The sequence below is a fragment of the Convolutriloba macropyga genome, chromosome 14, assembly GCF_964194025.1.
Source record: "Convolutriloba macropyga chromosome 14, txConMacr16.3, whole genome shotgun sequence".
Lineage (NCBI taxonomy): Eukaryota > Metazoa > Xenacoelomorpha > Acoela > Convolutidae > Convolutriloba > Convolutriloba macropyga.
In genome coordinates, this window is record NC_134481.1 from 39,232,196 (window position 1) to 39,254,114 (window position 21,919).

The 21,919-nt window shown below is 38.1% G+C and overlaps 1 protein-coding gene across 1 annotated transcript in view; it reads right to left on the minus strand.

Moving 5' to 3' along the window:
* Positions 1–3,298: 3,298 nt before the first annotated feature.
* LOC142353219 (uncharacterized) overlaps positions 3,299–21,919 on the minus strand; it is a 511,758-nt gene continuing 493,137 nt past the window's right edge. Inside the window, exons 14-20 of the mRNA XM_075405449.1 lie at positions 21,498–21,729; positions 20,871–21,117; positions 19,899–20,520; positions 11,487–12,890; positions 10,845–11,109; positions 4,904–5,128; positions 3,299–4,562 (exon numbers count right to left, since the gene is read on the minus strand). Of these exons, the coding sequence (XP_075261564.1) occupies positions 3,994–4,562; positions 4,904–5,128; positions 10,845–11,109; positions 11,487–12,890; positions 19,899–20,520; positions 20,871–21,117; positions 21,498–21,729 (3,564 nt within the window). The 3' untranslated portion in view covers positions 3,299–3,993. The remainder of the gene's footprint in view (positions 4,563–4,903; positions 5,129–10,844; positions 11,110–11,486; positions 12,891–19,898; positions 20,521–20,870; positions 21,118–21,497; positions 21,730–21,919) is intronic.

The following is a 21,919-nucleotide window of genomic DNA, read 5'->3' on the forward strand; positions in this document are numbered from 1 at the left end:
CAGAAAGATTTAACTCGTCTTCCATATTCACTGGTGTCCTCTTTCGACCAATATCTGGTCGGTGAAAAACGACAGAAAAAATCTTGGCCAGCACATAGTTCCTTAACTCATTACATCAGGTCGGAACAGTCATTAATTCCCGCTATTTCCACTCAAATACAACCCTTATTGTTTTAGCTAGCCCATTTTGACAAGCATAAACCATTAATTCATGAACATGGTAAAATTATTAACTTTAAATCTGATACACAAGTGTTCTATGAAGTTACACAATTTTGGAATACAAACCCAAACTCTCTTTGTTATTTACTTTGGTTTTGTGCAGAACAAGTCCTCGTAAGCCTCAAACTTATTAAAATCGCCTGTTATTGATCCAAGAAAACAAAATGAACAGAGTATCCAGGTTGAGGTGCGTGTTAATGATCAGACCCATCCAGACCAAAATCAGCCTTGATCATACTTTAGCTCGTTTTTGGCTCGTTTTTGTCGCTTTTTAAACGCGACCTCAAACTGGGCATATAAAAATTAAAGATAAGTTGCACATGATACCAGAATAAACTACCGCTCTTATCACTTTAAAAAAACAGCTGATGAAGTGGCTTCTTGGCATAACTAAACATAATCAACAGCAATCTGTATTTTCGGTAGGGAAGAGCAATTATGATGCAAAAAAATTTCTCAAAAATTATATGTTGATCAGGCAGTTCCTAATAAATGCGCATTTGAAATTACGCCACAGTTAAATTTCCATTTCGGAAGTCAACGTCTGGAAACAAAATTACGCTCTAGAAAAGAAAACTTTGTTAGAACAGATAGAACTCGAATTTCAGGTCACGAACAAATTTGCGACAGCTAAAAAACACAACCTTTTGAATACTGTAAACGGCTCAAAAATTGTGCAGTATAAACTGTCAACTAGCCTTAACTAAATCAGAAACTACATTGAAAAGAAGTACCTTGATAGGGATCAATAAGTTGTATTAGCTAAATTGGGGGTATAACGGTAAAGAACTGAGAGATCTGTTATGGAGCAATATGTATGGAGCCGAACTGTTCTTTTCTCAAAATTATCTTTTAATCTTGAATTTTAACCGCAGTTACTAATTGCAATACGATTACTACTTAACGTGCATTAGAAAAACTTAGCTACTGTTGAAAAGCAAATATCTGAAATGGAAGTCAACGTTCAAAATCAGTATTCAATTACAAAAACAGAGTTAGAAAACAGAAGCAATTAAGTGAAAAACAAGGTACTAATTCTGCAATACTGAACTAAGTTGTTCAACTTGCAGAGTTGACGCAAAGCAAAACCTAATCGCAACAACGCTCAGCATGAACCAATGAGGCATCGAAACTTCTTCTCTGACTGTTTTACTTTACATAAACAAAGGTGAGAAGTGGCTTATCACATCATTAAATTAAAAACCTGGTCAGAAAACTCGAAGAGAGCAATTCTGTTGAACGAAAAACTTACCAAACGAAAAGTTCAACAGCACTTCAACGAAGTTTTTCAAAATCGCAATTCTTTCGAAAGACGAATCAAATGTTGATCAACTGAAGATAATTTAACCAGGAACAATAAGCGAAAAAAACAGTGACGGACATTTTCATAAGCATAACGTTCTGTAGATTCTGTAAATCGTTGGGAATTTCAATTCTTTCCTAAAAAACTTTAACTCTCTAAAATAGAATTTGAAAGCTCTGTTTGAGAAAAATTTGTTTTTATTAAATACTACAATAAATACCTCTAAAAGCTTCCAAAAAATTTCTTGCTGGATAAACTGCTTGGAGCATCTGAATAAAACACATTATAATTGGTGTTTCTTAATTTTGATTTTTCTATCATCTTTGATATGAAAACTTGTTTTTGAAAAAATTGTGACGTTTCCAGTCGTCGATGTTTATGCAGATCTAACCTCATTTTTTCCAACTCAAAAATTAAAAACCTAAAACACTGCAACATAAGGCAATCTCTACAAAAAACGCCAACTTCACGTATTTAGGATTATACTCTAACGTTACCAAGTTTGGATGTAACATCCTTTTTTGAACTCTTCTGAGATGAGAGTACTCTTCTTACAGGACGGCAAGTTATTAGAGTACCAGTAGAGAAATGTGCTGTTTTGCTAGAGCACAGATAAATCTTATATATAGATGGTCAAAAACTCAGTTGATTCTCATAACTAAATTTTTAAAATTCAGAGAATGTATTTTACAGTCTAATATTCGCAGCCAGCTATCAGATCGCATTAATAGGTAAAAACTATCGCAAAGTTGTACTGGGTTATATTAAAGTTCATGAAACTATTTTCAGATAATCCTAAAAAGTACATCTAAGCTCAATTTTATGATGACAATAACGTGAAGAGCCCAGACAAAATTGGTCAATGACCGCCCTTGGTCACTGACCGTTATGATTTTTTGCTATGTTTGATTTTACATTTAATTAGTTCATTTCGACTGCTCAAGAAAATAACGCAATCGAACGTATTACTGACTGACATATTAGTTGTAATAATTAACCATCCATAAATGAACGCAATTCATTTGGAGAGCTTTTCAATGATACCACTCTTTTTGTATCTCGGCGCAAAAATATTGTTCGGCTAAATTTGCTTGACTCAAAAAGTAGGGCTGGTATAAAGTCCCTAACCCCTATTTCATTGGGGGGGGGGGGGGGGTGGAACAATTAGACAGTGAATTCTTTTTCAAGTGGATCATATGTGATTAATAGAAACATTTTTACAATCAGACGAGAAACCTATCCAGTTGAATGAAAAAAAGAGTAAGAAATAAGAGTTAAATTGTATATTCAAATACTGAATTAATTTAGACAAGATCTAATTTATATTGTATTTAATTTATCATTTTTCTCGGCTTTATTTCATCTGGACAACTTTTCTTAATGCACAACTTTAACGCACAATTGCATGGAACCCAAGCTTTCGAACAAGCGAAATTTAAAAAAAAAGTAGCAGACAAATTAATATTAAATCAAAATCAGCAATTTTTTTTGAAAATCAGATTAGAAAGCTTGGGAATTGCGCAGAAAACAAGTCAACTACTGTTTTCAATTTTTCACAAATCAGATAACCAAACCGAAGATTTCAAGCTACTATTTCATGACAGTGTTACATGAACGAAAGGCATTCGATCAACATAGTTTAAACATCATTTTAGTAGCATCTGAAACTGTAACGACTCTTGAAATTGAAGGATTACCGAGATTTAGATACAGCACAAAGGATGAACAAAATCACAAATTCACCTGAAATCTTTTCAAAAGTATTTCAAAATTATTAATCCTTATATTTATAACCATTTCAGGTGGGCTTTGAAAAGAAAGATTACAACCCTACTAAATTAAATACTATCTTTTGCTTAATAAACTCATAAACAACGAAAAGTAATAATACCGTAATAATTATAATAATAGTACGATTTATCAGGAATATCTGCTCCGTGTAATAAATGATAACTTTGCCAAAATCGGTAACAAAACCGAGCAAAAGTATGTGAAAGTTAGTTTTCTGCTCCTTTCGTGACATTAGTCACCGGCAGAGAAAAACAACAAAATTGAAAATGAAAATAACGACACTTTGCACTTTCAAGTCTTTCAAAATAAGATGCTTCGAGAAAAATGAAATGAAAACTTGTATAATGAAGACAATTGAGTAATTCAAATTTGTACAATAAATTTTAACCTCGAATTTGATTCCATAAATCAAAATGTTGAACGATTTTCTAGAAATTTTAATATATTTGATAAACTTTCTTTCTAAATCTGGCAAATTCAAATTAAAGTATCACTACGTTACAACAAAAAGGACAACGCAAACATTTTCAGATTAGACCAGAACTTTCTGGAAGTTTCTAGAAGACAAGAGCTATGTTAGTTAGTAGTACAGAACATGATTAGAAGTTATCTTACGAGTCAACGAGATTTGTTTTGTTGTGTTTTTATCAACATCAACGACGCTGTCTTGGTTATTTTCATAAAGTGTCTGCAAATTTCTGCAAAGTTTCTCCCGAGTTCAAGGAGGCGGAGCCGCCGTGTTGAGTTAAATTGTTTCCGACAGCGCCAGGCGCTGTACTGCCCCCTTGCTGGCCAACAGCGGGTCCATTAGAGGCAAATTGATTAGGTGTATTCTGAGCTGGGTTTTGACTCATAGTGGGTGCAGGGTTCGGGATAAACTTCTGCTGAGGTTGTTGCTGCTGTTGCCCAGTGCCTGAATCCATCGGACCCATAGATGTGGGTGGTTGTGGGCCGCCTCCCGGGTTTGGAGCAGGTCCGTTAGGGTTCATCATAACCATTCCTGCTCCAGGTGCCTGGGCTCTCATAGCCCCGACCGGGATTTGCATTCTGGATGGATGTGGTGCGCCCGGAGGTCCTCCTGGCATCCCCGGTCTCCACCCTTGAGGAGCTGGTCCACCAAATTGTGGGGGGTATGCGCCGGACATGATCATTTGAGAGGGGTGATGCATTGCGGAAGGTCCGCCCATCATACCCATACCAGGCATCGGACCTCCTCGGATCATGGCTCCTCGCATTGGATGGCCACCTAAAGCGAGTCTATTTGTTTAAAATATCGGCAATGCAATATAACCCGACGACAGATTGCAGGCTCATAACCGATAGTTAGTCCGGAGGATTAGGTAATACCCATAGATAAATAATTAAGAAGGAACACAAAAAATCTAAATGTCTCTAGAATCGAAATTTTTAAACGAGCTAAGAATCGACTTTATACGATACTAACAACTTTCACTTCATTAGAACATCAAAACATCCATCTGGCTTTGAATCTTGTATGCCGATTTCCGATCAGGCAGATACCTCTGAAAACTCAAACATATCACAAAAACGATGTGAATGCGTGAACTATATCAACTGTGTGCTTACCCATTTGCATTTGAGCAATCTGTATCTGGCCATTGGATCCTGCGTAGTACATAGGACCACCCGGAGATCCCCTGATCATGGCCTGCTGGTGTGGAGACATCATCATCATCTGGGGAGGTCCGTGGCCTCCAGGTCCGTAAGAGGACACCACAGGTCCATTCACGTACATCGCACCTCCATTGGGTCCCGCGTCCATTGCAGGATGATGGTACATCAAGGGAGTACCTAAAGTAGTTCAAATTTTTAAACAATATTATTCCAAAACGATCCTTGGTTTATTCCAATATCGTGCTAATTCACAAAATCGTCAGGATATAAGAATGACCCAATAAAAATCAAACAGGCTGCCATTATTACCTTATAGAAAGAAAGTTTTAATGGTGGGTTTTATACCAAAATTCATTACCAATGATGTTACATTGTATGAAACGCATGATTCTAAACACGTATCAACTTCAACCTTTCGCTGCATTACTAATTTTCCTCAACGCATCCTTCGACTTACATGCTGGCAATTAAGAGACAAACACTCAGCGTGGGCTCGTGGCGTAAAAAATCCAGTAAGTTTTAGTAAACCGGCAGTTTATCGCAATTTGTCCTGTGGAGTTATTAGGATACCCGTCGAGCGAAGAGTACATTATAAACAGCATGTAATGCAAAACATATTTCTAGGATTAAAGTCAAGTTGAATTATAATGTTCAATTGTCTCTGCAACTTCATCTCAACAAAACATTGACAAAATTTGTTGTCTTTTCGGTCAAAATTAAATTAATGAAGCGGATTATATCATGATTCGAGAAGCTGCATTCACAATAAAATATTTTGTAACTGAATACTTCTTCAATTCAAATTTCACAATATTTCAATACAAAAAAAAAACATGAATTGCAGTGTCAGATATCAGATAACATGCCAAAGGGAGAGTAAAGTAAAAAGTACAACAACTGCAATATAATTTTAACAGTATTGAAGTTATAGAATAATGGATACTTTTACAGTATTGAAGTTATTAGAATACTTAAAATACTTTTGAAGTAAACCTAGTCTCTCCGTCATAAGAGTTCTATGAGATAGGTTATTGAAACTTTTTGAGAAAAGTCTGACTTTTTTATTGATAGTACACCGCAAAGCGTACGCTTCTCTCCGCTATATGTACGCTTTTCTTGAGTACAATTACTCAATTTGTCACTGTTTTCTATTATAGTTCTTAAAAAGATGCTAATTAGACAACACATATAGCAAATTGCCAAAAAAAGCTGTGACAGCTTCATAAAGCTGCAGTCAGTCTCAAAAAAAATATGAAAAATAAGGCAAAAGAAGAGAATTTTTAGTCATAGATGTCATATTTTGATTTAGAAATTGTATGACTAATGTGTTCTTTCTCTTAGCTACCCTCATATAATCATCAATTATAGTGACAAATGCTCAGTTCTCAGTTGCCCTTATCTCCTCAAACTAAAGTAAGCAAATGTATCGAGTGATGAAAGTCATTTTGAAGAGTGAGGTAAGTCACCTGTGACCAAAAACCTAATCCATCAAGTCCAGCAGATTGCCGAAAAATAATCACTGTTGACCCAACAACGGCCTTAAACTGGGACTAAAACAGTTGAAAAAAAATGACCGTCACATTTATTCTGAGTGTCAAAAAGTGTTCTAATTCTTCCTAAAGTTATCATTAGATTTAAAAATTATGGTTGATTCGGTCTAAATCGGAGAACGATAAGCATAATACTAATACCAGTTAGCAGTATACTCTAAGAAACTTTGCTAACTTAACGCCCTAGGTCTTTAAACATCAAGTTTTATTCTCGCGCTTTATTGGAAACAAAAAAAAGTGATCGAAAAGTAAAGCGAACAAAAGGAGAGAGCCTAAGTAGCAGCCGCTGAGAGGCTGACGGCGGCTATTTAAAAAAATCGTTCCACTAAACAATTCCACAACTGCAAAAAAAAATTTCAGAAACATTCGCTGAAGAAAGATTTATGTTGTAATGGAACGCAAAAATGAGAGCTGTACAAAATTGGCCTCTATTAACCTAAGACGACGCCAAAAGCTATGGAAAACAGAAGACAATTCGAAATAGACAACAAATATTGCCGGCAGATTGCCGGAAAATAGGTGTGAAGGACCTTCACACCTTGAAATTGGCTCCGCAAAACAGTTTCGGTGAATCGCATACTTAGAGAAAAGCAAAACGTAAAGCTCTAAGAGAGCTGCTCGGCCACTTAATGCCCTCCGAGCGCTACCTGTTTACTGTTTAATCGCAAAAATCGCGTAATAAAGACCACATGACTAATATAATAACTGCAAACTTCGTTTGAGAGCAATTAAAAGTCATTTTCTTGAGTGATCTCAGTCATATATGATAAAAAAAATTATCACACCATTGACCTAAAAACTCATACCAAAAAGTCATAAATGCAAACAAAATCTGAGAATTACAATCACTGAAAAAGTCTAACTTTGACTTCTTGGCGAGTGATCAAACGGTCGTACCAAAAATAGGGAGAGGACAAACAAAGAACATACCCGGCAGATTGCCGGAAAATAGCCGCCGTTGATTCCCATAACTCTATTGGGATTGAAAGCAAAGAAAATATCAACAAAAATTGATTTTTGTACAAAAACAATTTTAAGTGCGATTTATTTTGACGACATTTCGTAGTTGAACATACTCCTGTCTCTCAATGAGAGGCTACAGGGTCTAGTATCAATACAAATAAGCATTATAGATAGTAACTAAAACTCATGAGAACAAAGTTCAAGTACCGGGCATCTAAAAATGGGCTTTATGGGTTTATCCCGTTTCTATTTCTGATTTTGATTTTTTGTACTGACTCTCTTCTTTTTGAATTGCTTTGCTGAGCAGCTGCTGTTTAAAAGGACTTTGAGCAGAATGACAGAAGAGTGAAACTTGCCTAGATTAGTCAAAAAGATTTCACGCAAAATGTCGAAAAAGCGGCAAAAAGGTAAAGCGAAAAAAAGTTCGAAGTAAAAAAAAATAGGAGCGCTATAATAGCCGGCTGAGAAGATGAGGGCGGCTATTAAACATAGCAATACAAGCCTTGAACTCCAAATCAAATTTTCGTGGGGGAAAAAACAAAAAATTGGACCTAATAAGGGCTCAGGATGTATTCGGAAAACCATTTAAAAATCCGATAAAAACTCGAAATTAGGTTAAAACAAAGAGGTCAAATTGCCACCGGTGAACAAATAAGCATTATTGAGAAACCGAATTTGTATTCAAACACCGTTTTCTCAATAGGGTAAAATCACGCCGCGAAGCCACTTAGCTTTTCGCTCCAATTCCTTATCGACGTTCACAAAATCACTACTCCAATTTGACCTCAAAAACACCTTGATTAAAAGGCAGCTCTCCCCCAATACAATTGAAATTCTTTGAAATGTAAAAAAAACACAGACCAATAACATGGCCTTGTTATCGCTTCACAGCTATTAAACATAGCCGACAGCAGGAAAAAATCACCGTTGGCCCAACTGACCATTGTTGTGATAGAAACAGTAAGAGCAAAATACAGATTAATGTCAAAAAATGTTCTGAATGGGTCTACAGTTTCCATAGCTTCAATAAATATGGAGAAATCAGCTCAGCCTCTAAATTGGAGTACTTTAAGCTTAAAACTATTACTAAAGAACAGTAACTACCTTAGCAACTTTCAAAACTTTATGCACTGTCTTTTAACATTAAATCTCAGAGCCCCGGCTTCATTGGTTTATCCCATAAAAGTGGTGACATGCGAAACGAATTTAAAAAGTCCTGAAATTCCACCTAAAGAATTGAAAGAAAAACTAGATGCTCCTCGACCTCTCGTATTGAACATTACGAGCCAAACACACAAACAGTTTCACCAATTGAGAGAAATCGCATCTAAATTAACGATACTTCTGCGATCAAAGAATTTTTTGATCAAAAATGTAAGCGAGAGTAACCGAAAACTTGAGACAAAAAAAATGCTTTAAATATAACAAACAATCAAATATGGCAGACAAAAGAACATAAACCGACTAATTTAGGACAACGTGCTCTCGCAGGCGACTTCTTTCTCAGGGGGCTGTGGCATAGATAATTTCTATGAAAGAAGAAATTCCGACTAGAAGAGCAATTTAGATCATGCAAAAATTATGACAAGGAAGGAAAAGTCGCTGGCGAAAATAGTGGATTTTGTGTTAGAAAGACAGGTCACGAAACTGGCAGATTGTAACTAAGATAGCTTTCTAGACCTGCAGAACATAGCCGGCAGATTGCCGGAATAGTTGCGAAAGAATAGACTTGCGTGCCGTTTAAAGATAGAAACAGATACAGATAAAAGATGACAAGGTTATTGACTCCGCTCAAAAAGCTATGTAAAAATACAGTGATAATTTAATAAAGCTTGTTAAAATTCATTGCGCAGAAGCCTGTTCTTTAGGGACCTTTATTACACTTAAGTTTATTTTGAATTAATTTAAGGTAAAAAAGTGCAAAAGTCATTTTATTTAGTGAGTTAAGTCACTGACCATCAAAATCTAATCACGCAAAAAACTTTTGCTAGAGAGGGAGAGAGTGAGAAATGACGTCACGCGCGCAAAAACCGTTAGTGAGAGGAAAAAGTCATTCAGAAAGTTTGACTTTTTCCAGCTTTGCTGTGTGAACAAATGTAAAACAAAAAAGAGCGTCAGACGAAACAAAAAAACCAAGGGCACCGCAATATAGCTACTCAGCCTACAGCTTCGCAGCTATATAAAAACCATACCCGGCACATTGCCGGAAAATAGCCGCCGTTGATTCCCATAACTCTATTGGGATTGAAAGAAAAGAAAATATCAACAGAAATAGATTTTTGTATAAAAACATTATTAAGAGCGATTTATTTTGATGTTATTTCGTAATTGAACATACTTTAAAAGGACTTTGAGCAGAATGACAGAAGAGTGAAACTATCCTAGAGAAGTCAAAAAGATTTCACGCAAAATGTTCAAAAAGCGGCGAAATGGGTCAAGCGAAAAAAAGTTCGACAAAGTAAAGAAACATAGCCGGCAGATTGCCGGATTAGCTGCGAAATAGACTTGCGTGCCGTAAAATACAGATGGAAAAAGATACAGAAGTGAGTTGATAATAGTTATCGCCGCCGCCTGTAAAACTTACAAGTTTATTTCAAAGGAGGTTGTTTTTGGGTAAAAAAAACAGTTTCCCTGTCGCGTCTCGAACCGGCGATCTCCGGATTAACAGCCAGTCGCCTTAACCACTCGGCTGTCGGACCATACAATCTGTTTCTTACAATCAACATTGTTTTAGGAACAGATTCTGTTTCTGAATAACCGCAATTTAGGTCACGCAGAAAGCGTGAAATCAAGCGCGAAAAAGCCATTTAAGCAGTGACGAGACAGAATGTTCTAGAACAAATGTAAAACGAAAATAAAGCGTCAGACGACGAAACAAAAAAAAACCAAGAGCACCGCAATATAGCTACGCTCAGCTTACAGCTTCGCAGCTATAAAAAAATAGGAGCGCTATAATAGCCGGCTGAGAAGATGTGTGTGGCTATTAAAAAGAAAATACCGAAGAATTGAAAATTCAGTTTCTTTAACTAATTGCTAAGACTCCATACTTCGATTTGGATACAATGTCATAAGACATTGTATAAAATGCATATTTTCTATTGACTGTCCTCATATAACCCTCAAATATAGCGAAAGAAAGCAAAAGTCATTGAAAAAAAGGAAGTCATTTTAGAGTAACGTAAGTCACGTGTGACCAAAAGCTTAATCGAGCAACATAACTGAAAAAACTCGCTACACTGTGAGTTAGAAAAGACCTCAAGCACCACTCACCAGTTTATCCCGTTTTTAGGTTGTACAATAAATAGTTATTTACATGAAGATTGCAGCATCATTGGCTTTTTATAGGTACTGCAATACTCGATCATGAAACAAGTACTTACCAGAGGGGTCTTGCATGTTGCCCATGGCCTGGATAGGTGTGGGGGGAGGGTGGTGGGACATGGGTGGTGCGTTGGACATAGTGGGATTGTTGGGTGGTTGTTGATATGACGGAAGAGAGGCCGCGACTGGCCCCATGGGAAGAGAGGTGTACACCTGCTGCTGCTGTTGTTGTTGGAGGGGGTTGTTGGGGGTGACGACAGTGCCCCCCGCAGACATGTAGCCCATTTGAGAGGAGGAGGATTGCATGGCAGCCATCGTTTTAGCCTAAACACAATTTAAGTCAATTTTCGCTTTGAGTCCATCCTATATTAAAGTTATAGACAACACAGTTAATTTACTGTATTTCGAGAGTTCATACGTAAAAAAAATTGCCCCTAATTCTAACTATAAACTCATACTGAACTATATCAGAATTGCTCATAATAGAAGAATTTTGTGTTCCATTATAAATGAAAATTCAGCCCTTAAAAGAATTTGGACATTTGACATTATTTCTGAAAATTTTTGGGTTGAAGTTCAAAGTCGTTTTATAAACGCTATTAAAAGCACGTTAGCTCAATTTCATAACTCAAGCTCATTGTAATAAAATATCTCCTTAGGGATGTCACAGCAGAATCGAACTGGGGCGAAAATTGTCTCACCCGTTGAGCAGCTTCTAGGGCTCCTGGTGGAGGGTTGTTGTTGCCCATCTGTGAACTATTGTTAGATTGTTGACTACTTTGACCAATATTCTGGGCTCCCATTCTCTGTGGTTGTTGCTGGCCATTCAATCCAATACCAGCTGTGTTTATTACTGCTCCATTTTGCGTCTGCTGTTGTTGGCCATTACTACTAGTAGTGCAATTGTTGCTACTATTCCAGTTTTGATTACCCCCAGACGTGTTGTTGACAACACTTTGGGTTGCAGGTTGTGACAGAGTTTGGTCTTTGACCGAAATTGGACTGGGAGCGTAGGGTGTCCTGGGTTGGTTGTTCATGTAGTTACTACTACTGTTATTGCCGATTGGAGAGCTGGCTCCGTTGGATGCTCCCCCTTGAGGGGTAGGCGGGGCGTTGTTACTGCTGGCGTTGCCGCTGTTGGTTCTCTGCATCATCATAGCCATCCTGCGTCTGAGCATCAAGTCTTGTCTGCTGTTACGACGTCTGATGTCTTGACAATAGGGGACAGAACACGGTTGGGTTCCCTTATTGCACGTCTCAGCGTGCTTTATGAACATTTTAAACAGGTTAGTGCACTGAACACATCCTGGAGTTGTTTTTGTGTTTCCATTTGCAGCAGCAGATTTCTGCTGATTCGTTCTCTGGGCACAAGATTTTGCATGAGAGAGAAGTTTCTTAAACTGGGCGCACTGTGGTGGGTTTGTACAGTTGGCATTTCTACATGTGGTGGCGTGCACCATGACCTTGATGTACTGGTTCATGATCTCAGCCTTCGAATGGCCAGAAGTTCCACTAGATGCTCCAGATGTTCCATCGGCTTTCGTGCCTTGGCCATCTTTCTTAGATTCAGTGCAGAGCGAATTTCCAGCAGTATGCAGTTCGTGTAACATACACATTGACGAATACCTCGCTCTTCTCAAAGAGGAAAACTCCCAGTACTTCTCACGTGACATATGAAGGAAGGAATCTCGACCCTCCATCATTTCGTAGTGGACGTCGGGGTCTGGATCTTCGATCTTCTTCCGAGCAGAGGAGTTACTTTCTGTCTTTGAGATGGAATCGTTCGGTGACCTTTCTGAATCTGAGCACATTTCGTCTTGCTGCTTGTAAGTTTGCAAGCGAATCGTGAAGAAACTGTCTCGACACGAGTTCATATTTTGTATGACCTTCTCTGTTAAGTCCAAGGTAGCTTGTTTCCTCTGTTTATGCCTACTGCTCGAGTTTCCGCTCCATTTTTTACTCTTCTTTCGGGGCTGTTTCTGGGTTTTCTCTGTGGACGTGTCTTTGTTGGCGCCATTCGCAGATGTGGATTCGTTGGCAGCATTCGATGGAGGGGTGGAGGCCACTTCGTCTACACTGGGAGGGTTAGGTGTGCCACATGACTGCTGAAAAGGGAAAGATGTTAAGGAAAAGACATAAAACGACTAACGTCCGATTAATTGTTCTTGAACGACAGGCGAGGCAATTTAATTTACAGTGGATGCAGCTTAATGTTTTATGAGTGCAAAACAAAACGCCAAACCCACAGGCACTCGAACCTCAGACCTCCAGGACGCCAGTCCAACAAACTTAATTTCAGAACGAGAGCAACTTTGATCACTAAAAAATGAAGAACTCAGCGTGAAAAAGTCAATCAAGACAAAGAATGTTCTAGAACAAAAGCGCAATAACTCTAAGAACCTATTAAAATATTACTAATTACAATCGTTCTTTGCAAACTCTTATCTCACGACCGAGACACAAAAGTTAGTACAATAAAATTTTGGGACAGATGTAAAAGATAACTGTATCGACTAGATCCCCGAAGTATATTTTGGACAGGTTGAACGTTAGATCCATTAAATGAAAAAAAATGTTACAAAGAACGGGGGAGGTCAAGTGTAAGGGTGAAGTTGTGGAGGTCTAACTCTCAGAACCATCCTTCACACCATGAAATCATGCCACCTGAACAGTGAGGGTGAACGTTCACTGAGGAGTATGGTTCTAAGAGAATTTCTCAGCGACTTAGAGCCTTGCGGGTTTTACCTGTTTATACCAGTTGCAGGAAAAAACCACGGAAAATAACCCTCCATTCTGGTTCCAGTAGGAAACAATTTTGGTTGTGATGTTTTGTTCGGCTGTGATAGTTTCATATCAACTTAGGCATGGCAATGGTTCACCGGTATGACCAAATATGACGGCTAAATGTCTAGTTCTTTAAAAGTCAAAGGGGTTTACTTTCGCTGGGGGGAGTGGGCGTTTTTTTTCTATCTAAAATTAGGCATGGTTTTGTATCGTAAGTTTTTTTGAAACCGATTTATCCCGTTTTGGGGGACAAAAGCTCACATGGTGAGACGAAAAGTCGGTAGTACGAAAAATTGCATAACATAGCTGGCAGATTGCCAGAAAATAGCCGCAATAGCCTCGTAGATCTGCAGTCTCAAAAAAACAGTAAAAAAGACAGACTAAAAAATTCGTCTTTTGATTGAAGGCTGATATGTTAAATTTTGATTAAAAATCTGTATAAGTTTTTGCTGCCTCTATTAGCTGTTCTCTAACAAAAAAACCCAAGAGCACCTAAATATAGCTCCGCTCAGCTTACAGCTTCGCAGCTATATAAAAAACATAGCTGGCAGATTGCCAGAAAATAGCCGCAATAGATTCGTAGATCGGCAGTCTAAAAAAAACCAGTAAAAGACAGACCAAAAAAATTCGTCTTTTCATTGAAGGCTATCTGTTATATTTTGATTAAAAATCTGTATAAGTTTTTGCTGCTTCTATTATCTGTTCTCTAATAATTTTCATTTAGAGTGACACACACCCATTTGACCTTATCTCTTTGAATTAAAGTAAATAAAAGTCAATTTCAAAGTGAGGAAATCATTTTTGAGAGTGAGGTAAGTCAAATGTGACCAAAAATTTAATCACGCGAATGAACAAAAAAATAGCCGGCAGATTACCAGAATAGCTTCGAAAGAATAGACCTGCGAGCCATGTAATAGAGATAGGAACAGATACAGATCTAAATTGAAGAGAAAATCGACGCCGCTCAAACAACTAGGCTAAAAAAATTCAGCGATAAATTAGTAAAACTTGTTAAAATTCATTCCACAGAAGTCTCTTATTAGGAACCTTTACTGCACATAGTAGTTCCTTTGACCTTAAACAAATTCAAAATAAACTTAAGTTTTAAAGTGCAAAAGTTATTTAATTGAGTGAGGTAAGTCACGTATGATCAAAATCTAATCGCGCAAATAACCTAAAAACTGTCGCTAAAGCGAGTGAGAAATGACGTCACGCGTGCAAATGCCGTTAGTGAGAGGAAGAAGTCATTCAGAAAATTTGACTTTTTCAGCTTTGCTGTGTGAACAAATGTAAAATGAAAAAAGAGCGTCAGATGACGAAACAAAAAAACCAAGAGCACTGAAATATAGCTACGCTCAGCTTACAGATTCGCAGCTATAAAAAACTCAATCCACTAAGAGCGAAAAATGACGTCATGCACGCACTTTAGTTGAAATTGCATGAACGAATGAGCAAAAAGCAGTTTTCAAGTGGTTGTGACGTCATATGCTCGTAACAAAAATCGCCACGACGAAATAAAAAAAACAAGAGAAGGCCAATAATAGCCCCAGCTATCGCTGTTCGGCTACTAAAAACATAGCCGACAGATTGCCGGAACAGCTGTGAAAGAATAGAGCTGCGTGCCATATAATAGAGATAGAAACATACAGATCTAAATTGAAAAAATCGACGCCGCTCAATAAATTAGGCTAAAAAACATTCAGCGATAAATTAAAAAAGCTTGTTAAAATTCATTCCACAGAAGCCTCCTATTAGCGACCGTTACTGCACATATGAGTTCCTTTGACCTTAAACAAATTCAATTTAAACTTAAGTTTTAAAGTGCAAAAGTCATTTTATTGAGTGAGGTAAGTCACGTATGATCAAAATCTAATCACACAAATAACCAAAAAACTTCTGCTAAAGCGCGTGAGAAATGACGTCACGCGCGCAAATGCCGTTAGTGAGAGGAAGAAGTCATTCAGAAAATTAGATTTCAGCTTTGCTGTGTGAACAAATGTAAATCGAAAACATGGCCGGCAGATTGCCGAAATAGCTGCGAAAGAAGAGCTGCGTGCCATATAATAGAGACAGAAACAGATAGAGATATAAGTTGAAAAAAACGCTGCTCAAAAAACTAGGTAAACAACATTCAGCGATAAACTAATAAAGCTTGTTAAAATTCATTCCGTAGAAGCCTCTTATTAGGGACCTTTACTGCACAAATGAGTTCCTTTGACCTTAAACAAATTCAAACTAAACTTAAGTTTTAAAGAGCAAAAGTCATTTTATTGAGTGAGGTAAATCACGTATGATCAAAATCTATTCAGGCAAATAAACTAAAAACTTTCGCTAAATCGAGTGAGAAATGACGTCACGCGCGAAAATGCCGTTAGTGAGAGGAAAAAGTCAGAAAATTTGACTTTTTCAGCTTTGCTGTGTGAACAAATGTAAATCGAAAACATGGCCAGCAGATTGCCGGAATAGCTGCGAAAGAAGAGCTGCGTGCCATATAATAGAGATAGAAACAGATACAGATCTAAATTGAAAAAAAAAACGCTGCTCAAAAAACTAGGTAAAAAACATTCAGCGATAAACTAATAAAGCTTGTTAAAATTCATTCCGCAGAAGCCTCTTATTAGGGACCTTTACGTATGATCAAAATCTAATCGCGCAAATAACCTAAAAACTGTCGCTAAAGCGAGTGAGAAATGACGTCACGCGTGCAAATGCCGTTAGTGAGAGGAAGAAGTCATTCAGAAAATTTGACTTTTTCAGCTTTGCTGTGTGAACAAATGTAAAATGAAAAAAGAGCGTCAGATGACGAAACAAAAAAACCAAGAGCACTGCAATATAGCTACGCTCAGCTTACAGATTCGCAGCTATAAAAAACTCAATCCACTAAGAGCGAAAAATGACGTCATGCACGCACTTTAGTTGAAATTGCATGAACGAATGAGCAAAAAGCAGTTTTCAAGTGGTTGTGACGTCATATGCTCGTAACAAAAATCGCGACGACGAAATAAAAAAAACAAAAGAAGGCCAATAATAGCCCCAGCTATCGCTGTTCGGCTACTAAAAACATAGCCGACAGATTGCCGGAACAGCTGTGAAAGAATAGAGCTGCGTGCCATATAATAGAGATAGAAACATACAGATCTAAATTGAAAAAATCGACGCCGCTCAATAAATTAGGCTAAAAAACATTCAGCGATAAATTAAAAAAGCTTGTTAAAATTCATTCCACAGAAGCCTCCTATTAGCGACCGTTACTGCACATATGAGTTCCTTTGACCTTAAACAAATTCAATTTAAACTTAAGTTTTAAAGTGCAAAAGTCATTTTATTGAGTGAGGTAAGTCACGTATGATCAAAATCTAATCACACAAATAACCAAAAAACTTCTGCTAAAGCGCGTGAGAAATGACGTCACGCGCGCAAATGCCGTTAGTGAGAGGAAGAAGTCATTCAGAAAATTAGATTTCAGCTTTGCTGTGTGAACAAATGTAAATCGAAAACATGGCCGGCAGATTGCCGAAATAGCTGCGAAAGAAGAGCTGCGTGCCATATAATAGAGACAGAAACAGATAGAGATATAAGTTGAAAAAAACGCTGCTCAAAAAACTAGGTAAACAACATTCAGCGATAAACTAATAAAGCTTGTTAAAATTCATTCCGTAGAAGCCTCTTATTAGGGACCTTTACTGCACAAATGAGTTCCTTTGACCTTAAACAAATTCAAACTAAACTTAAGTTTTAAAGAGCAAAAGTCATTTTATTGAGTGAGGTAAATCACGTATGATCAAAATCTATTCAGGCAAATAAACTAAAAACTTTCGCTAAATCGAGTGAGAAATGACGTCACGCGCGAAAATGCCGTTAGTGAGAGGAAAAAGTCAGAAAATTTGACTTTTTCAGCTTTGCTGTGTGAACAAATGTAAATCGAAAACATGGCCAGCAGATTGCCGGAATAGCTGCGAAAGAAGAGCTGCGTGCCATATAATAGAGATAGAAACAGATACAGATCTAAATTGAAAAAAAAACGCTGCTCAAAAAACTAGGTAAACATTCAGCGATAAACTAATAAAGCTTGTTAAAATTCATTCCGCAGAAGCCTCTTATTAGGGACCTTTACGTATGATCAAAATCTAATCGCGCAAATAACCTAAAAACTGTCGCTAAAGCGAGTGAGAAATGACGTCACGCGTGCAAATGCCGTTAGTGAGAGGAAGAAGTCATTCAGAAAATTTGACTTTTTCAGCTTTGCTGTGTGAACAAATGTAAAATGAAAAAAGAGCGTCAGATGACGAAACAAAAAAACCAAGAGCACTGCAATATAGCTACGCTCAGCTTACAGATTCGCAGCTATAAAAAACTCAATCCACTAAGAGCGAAAAATGACGTCATGCACGCACTTTAGTTGAAATTGCATGAACGAATGAGCAAAAAGCAGTTTTCAAGTGGTTGTGACGTCATATGCTCGTAACAAAAATCGCGACGACGAAATAAAAAAAACAAAAGAAGGCCAATAATAGCCCCAGCTATCGCTGTTCGGCTACTAAAAACATAGCCGACAGATTGCCGGAACAGCTGTGAAAGAATAGAGCTGCGTGCCATATAATAGAGATAGAAACATACAGATCTAAATTGAAAAAATCGACGCCGCTCAATAAATTAGGCTAAAAAACATTCAGCGATAAATTAAAAAAGCTTGTTAAAATTCATTCCACAGAAGCCTCCTATTAGCGACCGTTACTGCACATATGAGTTCCTTTGACCTTAAACAAATTCAATTTAAACTTAAGTTTTAAAGTGCAAAAGTCATTTTATTGAGTGAGGTAAGTCACGTATGATCAAAATCTAATCACACAAATAACCAAAAAACTTCTGCTAAAGCGCGTGAGAAATGACGTCACGCGCGCAAATGCCGTTAGTGAGAGGAAGAAGTCATTCAGAAAATTAGATTTCAGCTTTGCTGTGTGAACAAATGTAAATCGAAAACATGGCCGGCAGATTGCCGAAATAGCTGCGAAAGAAGAGCTGCGTGCCATATAATAGAGACAGAAACAGATAGAGATATAAGTTGAAAAAAACGCTGCTCAAAAAACTAGGTAAACAACATTCAGCGATAAACTAATAAAGCTTGTTAAAATTCATTCCGTAGAAGCCTCTTATTAGGGACCTTTACTGCACAAATGAGTTCCTTTGACCTTAAACAAATTCAAACTAAACTTAAGTTTTAAAGAGCAAAAGTCATTTTATTGAGTGAGGTAAATCACGTATGATCAAAATCTATTCAGGCAAATAAACTAAAAACTTTCGCTAAATCGAGCGAGAAATGACGTCACGCGCGAAAATGCCGTTAGTGAGAGGAAAAAGTCAGAAAATTTGACTTTTTCAGCTTTGCTGTGTGAACAAATGTAAATCGAAAACATGGCCAGCAGATTGCCGGAATAGCTGCGAAAGAAGAGCTGCGTGCCATATAATAGAGATAGAAACAGATACAGATCTAAATTGAAAAAAAACGCTGCTCAAAAAACTAGGTAAAAAACATTCAGCGATAAACTAATAAAGCTTGTTAAAATTCATTCCGCAGAAGCCTCTTATTAGGGACCTTTACTGCACAAATGAGTTCCTTTGACCTGAAACAAATTCAAACTAAACTTAAGTTTTAAAGTGCAAAAGTCATTTTATTGAGTGAGGTAAGTCACGTATGATCAAAATCTAATCAAGCAAATAACCAAAAAACTTATGCTAAAGCGCGTGAGAAATGACGTCACGCGCGCAAATGCCGTTAGTGAGAGGAAGAAGTCATTCAGGAAATTTGACTTCAGCTTTGCTGTGTGAACAAATGTGAAACAAAAAAAGAGCGTCAGACGACGAAACAAAAAAACCAAGAGCACCGCAATATAGCTTCGCTTAGCTTACAGCTTTGCAGCTATAAAAAGAGCGTCAGACGACGAAACAAAAAAAACCAAGAGCACCGCAATATAGCTACGCTCAGCTTACAGCTTCGCAGCCTTAAAAAGAGCGTCAGACGACGAAACAAAAAAAAACCAAGAGCACCGCAATATAGCTTCGCTCAGCTTACAGCTTCGCAGCTATAAAAAGAGCGTCAGACGACGAAACAAAAAGAAAACCAAGAGCACCGCAATATAGCTACGCTCAGCTTACAGCTTCGTAGCTATAAAAAGACCAGCAGGATTAATATATCTGCTACTGACTTTGTTTGAGTCTAAGTTAAACTCAGCTTTTCTTAGAAATAGTTGGATTTTGTTCACTTTCAGCAGCACATTTTAGCTTGTTTCTAATATGATTGTTATAGCAACTGAACGATTTTCTCTACAGACCATGTGATCGGCTGAAGGCGTGTTGGCTCCCACGTCTCCGTCATGGGCACCGGGAGTCATGGCTGGGTCGCTCTCGACACTGTGAATTTCCTCCTCTCCGGGAGCAGTCACCTGGTTAGCCGAACCAGCATTCCCTCCATTTGATCCAGGTCCGTTATTACTGCTTGAGGAATTGACATTGTTGGATCCATTACCACTGTTATTGCCACCTTTATTCGAATCTCCAACTTGAGTGATCAGATCTTCTAGAACCTTCGGCCAGTAATCGCCCTCGAAGTAAGGCAACTGCGTGGCTGACGTAAACCCGCTTGGACTGGCATCCTCGCACGCTTTCTGCACATCGCGGTAGTCCTCGATGACTCCCTCGCCTTGCGCCTGATCCAGCATCAACTTGTACCAGTCCTGAAGTCTTTTTGGCTTTGGGGTCTTCTGTTCCGGAGGATGACAGTGAAAAATGTAGTCATCGCCCTCGCCCGGAGGACAGGCCCAGATATGCGCGTAGTCGTATCCCAACTGTTTGCAGTAGTCGAAGTAGGCGATTAGGATGCGGTGATATAAAGCTGTTCGGAGGCGTCTCGGTTCAAAGAAGAACACACTGTCCAGGTATGAAAGGTACACGCGTCTAAACAAATATCCACCACTCACTTGAGATACACTAGAAACACATGTTCGACTACAACATAATAATGACCTAATTTACAGCTCTTCCATTTTTAAAAGTTGAAATATATCATCAATCTTTACCAGTAAGTTCAAAAATACAAACTACTCAATTGCTAAGACCGCTACATCAATATTTCTTTCTGCGAAATAGCCCGCAGCTAATATTTCATTGATGATCTCAAATTCACGGTATTGAGCATTTATACAGCTGAGAGCAATTAACAAGTATCCACAATTTTCCTTAATTCTGCCCTCTCATTTCATCAACTTTCGAAATGACTTTGAAACAATGCTTTGAATGACTGTTACCTCGTGTTAGGCTGCGGGCAATCAGACCCGTACTCCTGCACTGTCATGCCGAAGATACAGACATCTCGGTTGTCCACCTGGGTGAAGGCAAAGAGGGCCTTGTGTCTGTAGGGGAACTGCTTCGGGTACTCCGGGAACCTGGCCTGCATCTTGGGTTGCACTTCCGCCATCTTTGTCGAACAGCTCAGCACCCGAATTGACACGTGAGGGCAGTCATTCGGCTTCAGGAACTTGTTCACATTCCGTTCTACAAAAACAGACATCGAAATTAACATGTCTATCAAACTTACTGAAGGTTTGTGTGACTTTAAATTTATGTTTCCAAAAAATTTTTCTGTGAACGAGTATTGTGCATTTAATCAACGTTGTATTTGGTACTCGATAATTTTAACACCACAAATTTTAGAAAAAGGTGGTTTTCTTTCTCCTATTTCTTCCGCTTCCTTTGTTTATTTTCGCGTATGTAGGGTCATTTGGTTTTCTTGCAATCCAGGGCGGCAATTACCAGTCAGGTGTTGGTATTCAAGTCAACGGTCAATTCATTTTTGTGGGTTGAATTCGATAGAATTTGATCTCAGAATCAAAGATTCTTTTTTTTTTCAAGGAACCTCATTCGGCGTCACTAACCGATGAAGGAGGCCATTTTGTTGGTGGGCAGCCGACTGGCAGAGAACTTGGCCAGTTCTTGTGACTGGTGTAGGGTGAGACCGGAGTGGATTCCATGGTGCAAACGGAGACAGGTGGGGCAGTGGAACTCTTTGGAGATGGCTGGCAGGTACATGGCACAGATCACGTGCCAGTTGCGACCACAGCCACAGCACTTGATAAACTTCTCGCATTCCACGCTGTTGTTCGTCACCTGAGCACAATCATGTTACAGCATTAAAATATTCTTTTCTGTCGAACGACAATGTGAAACCTTTCTGTTAACACTTTCGTGGTCAACATAGGAACAGTATTTAAAAAATGTTCAATACTGCTACGCCTTTGCAAAATAAAGTACAACAAAATTTACCAAGATCCACAAATTTCAAATTTGCACTCCACAA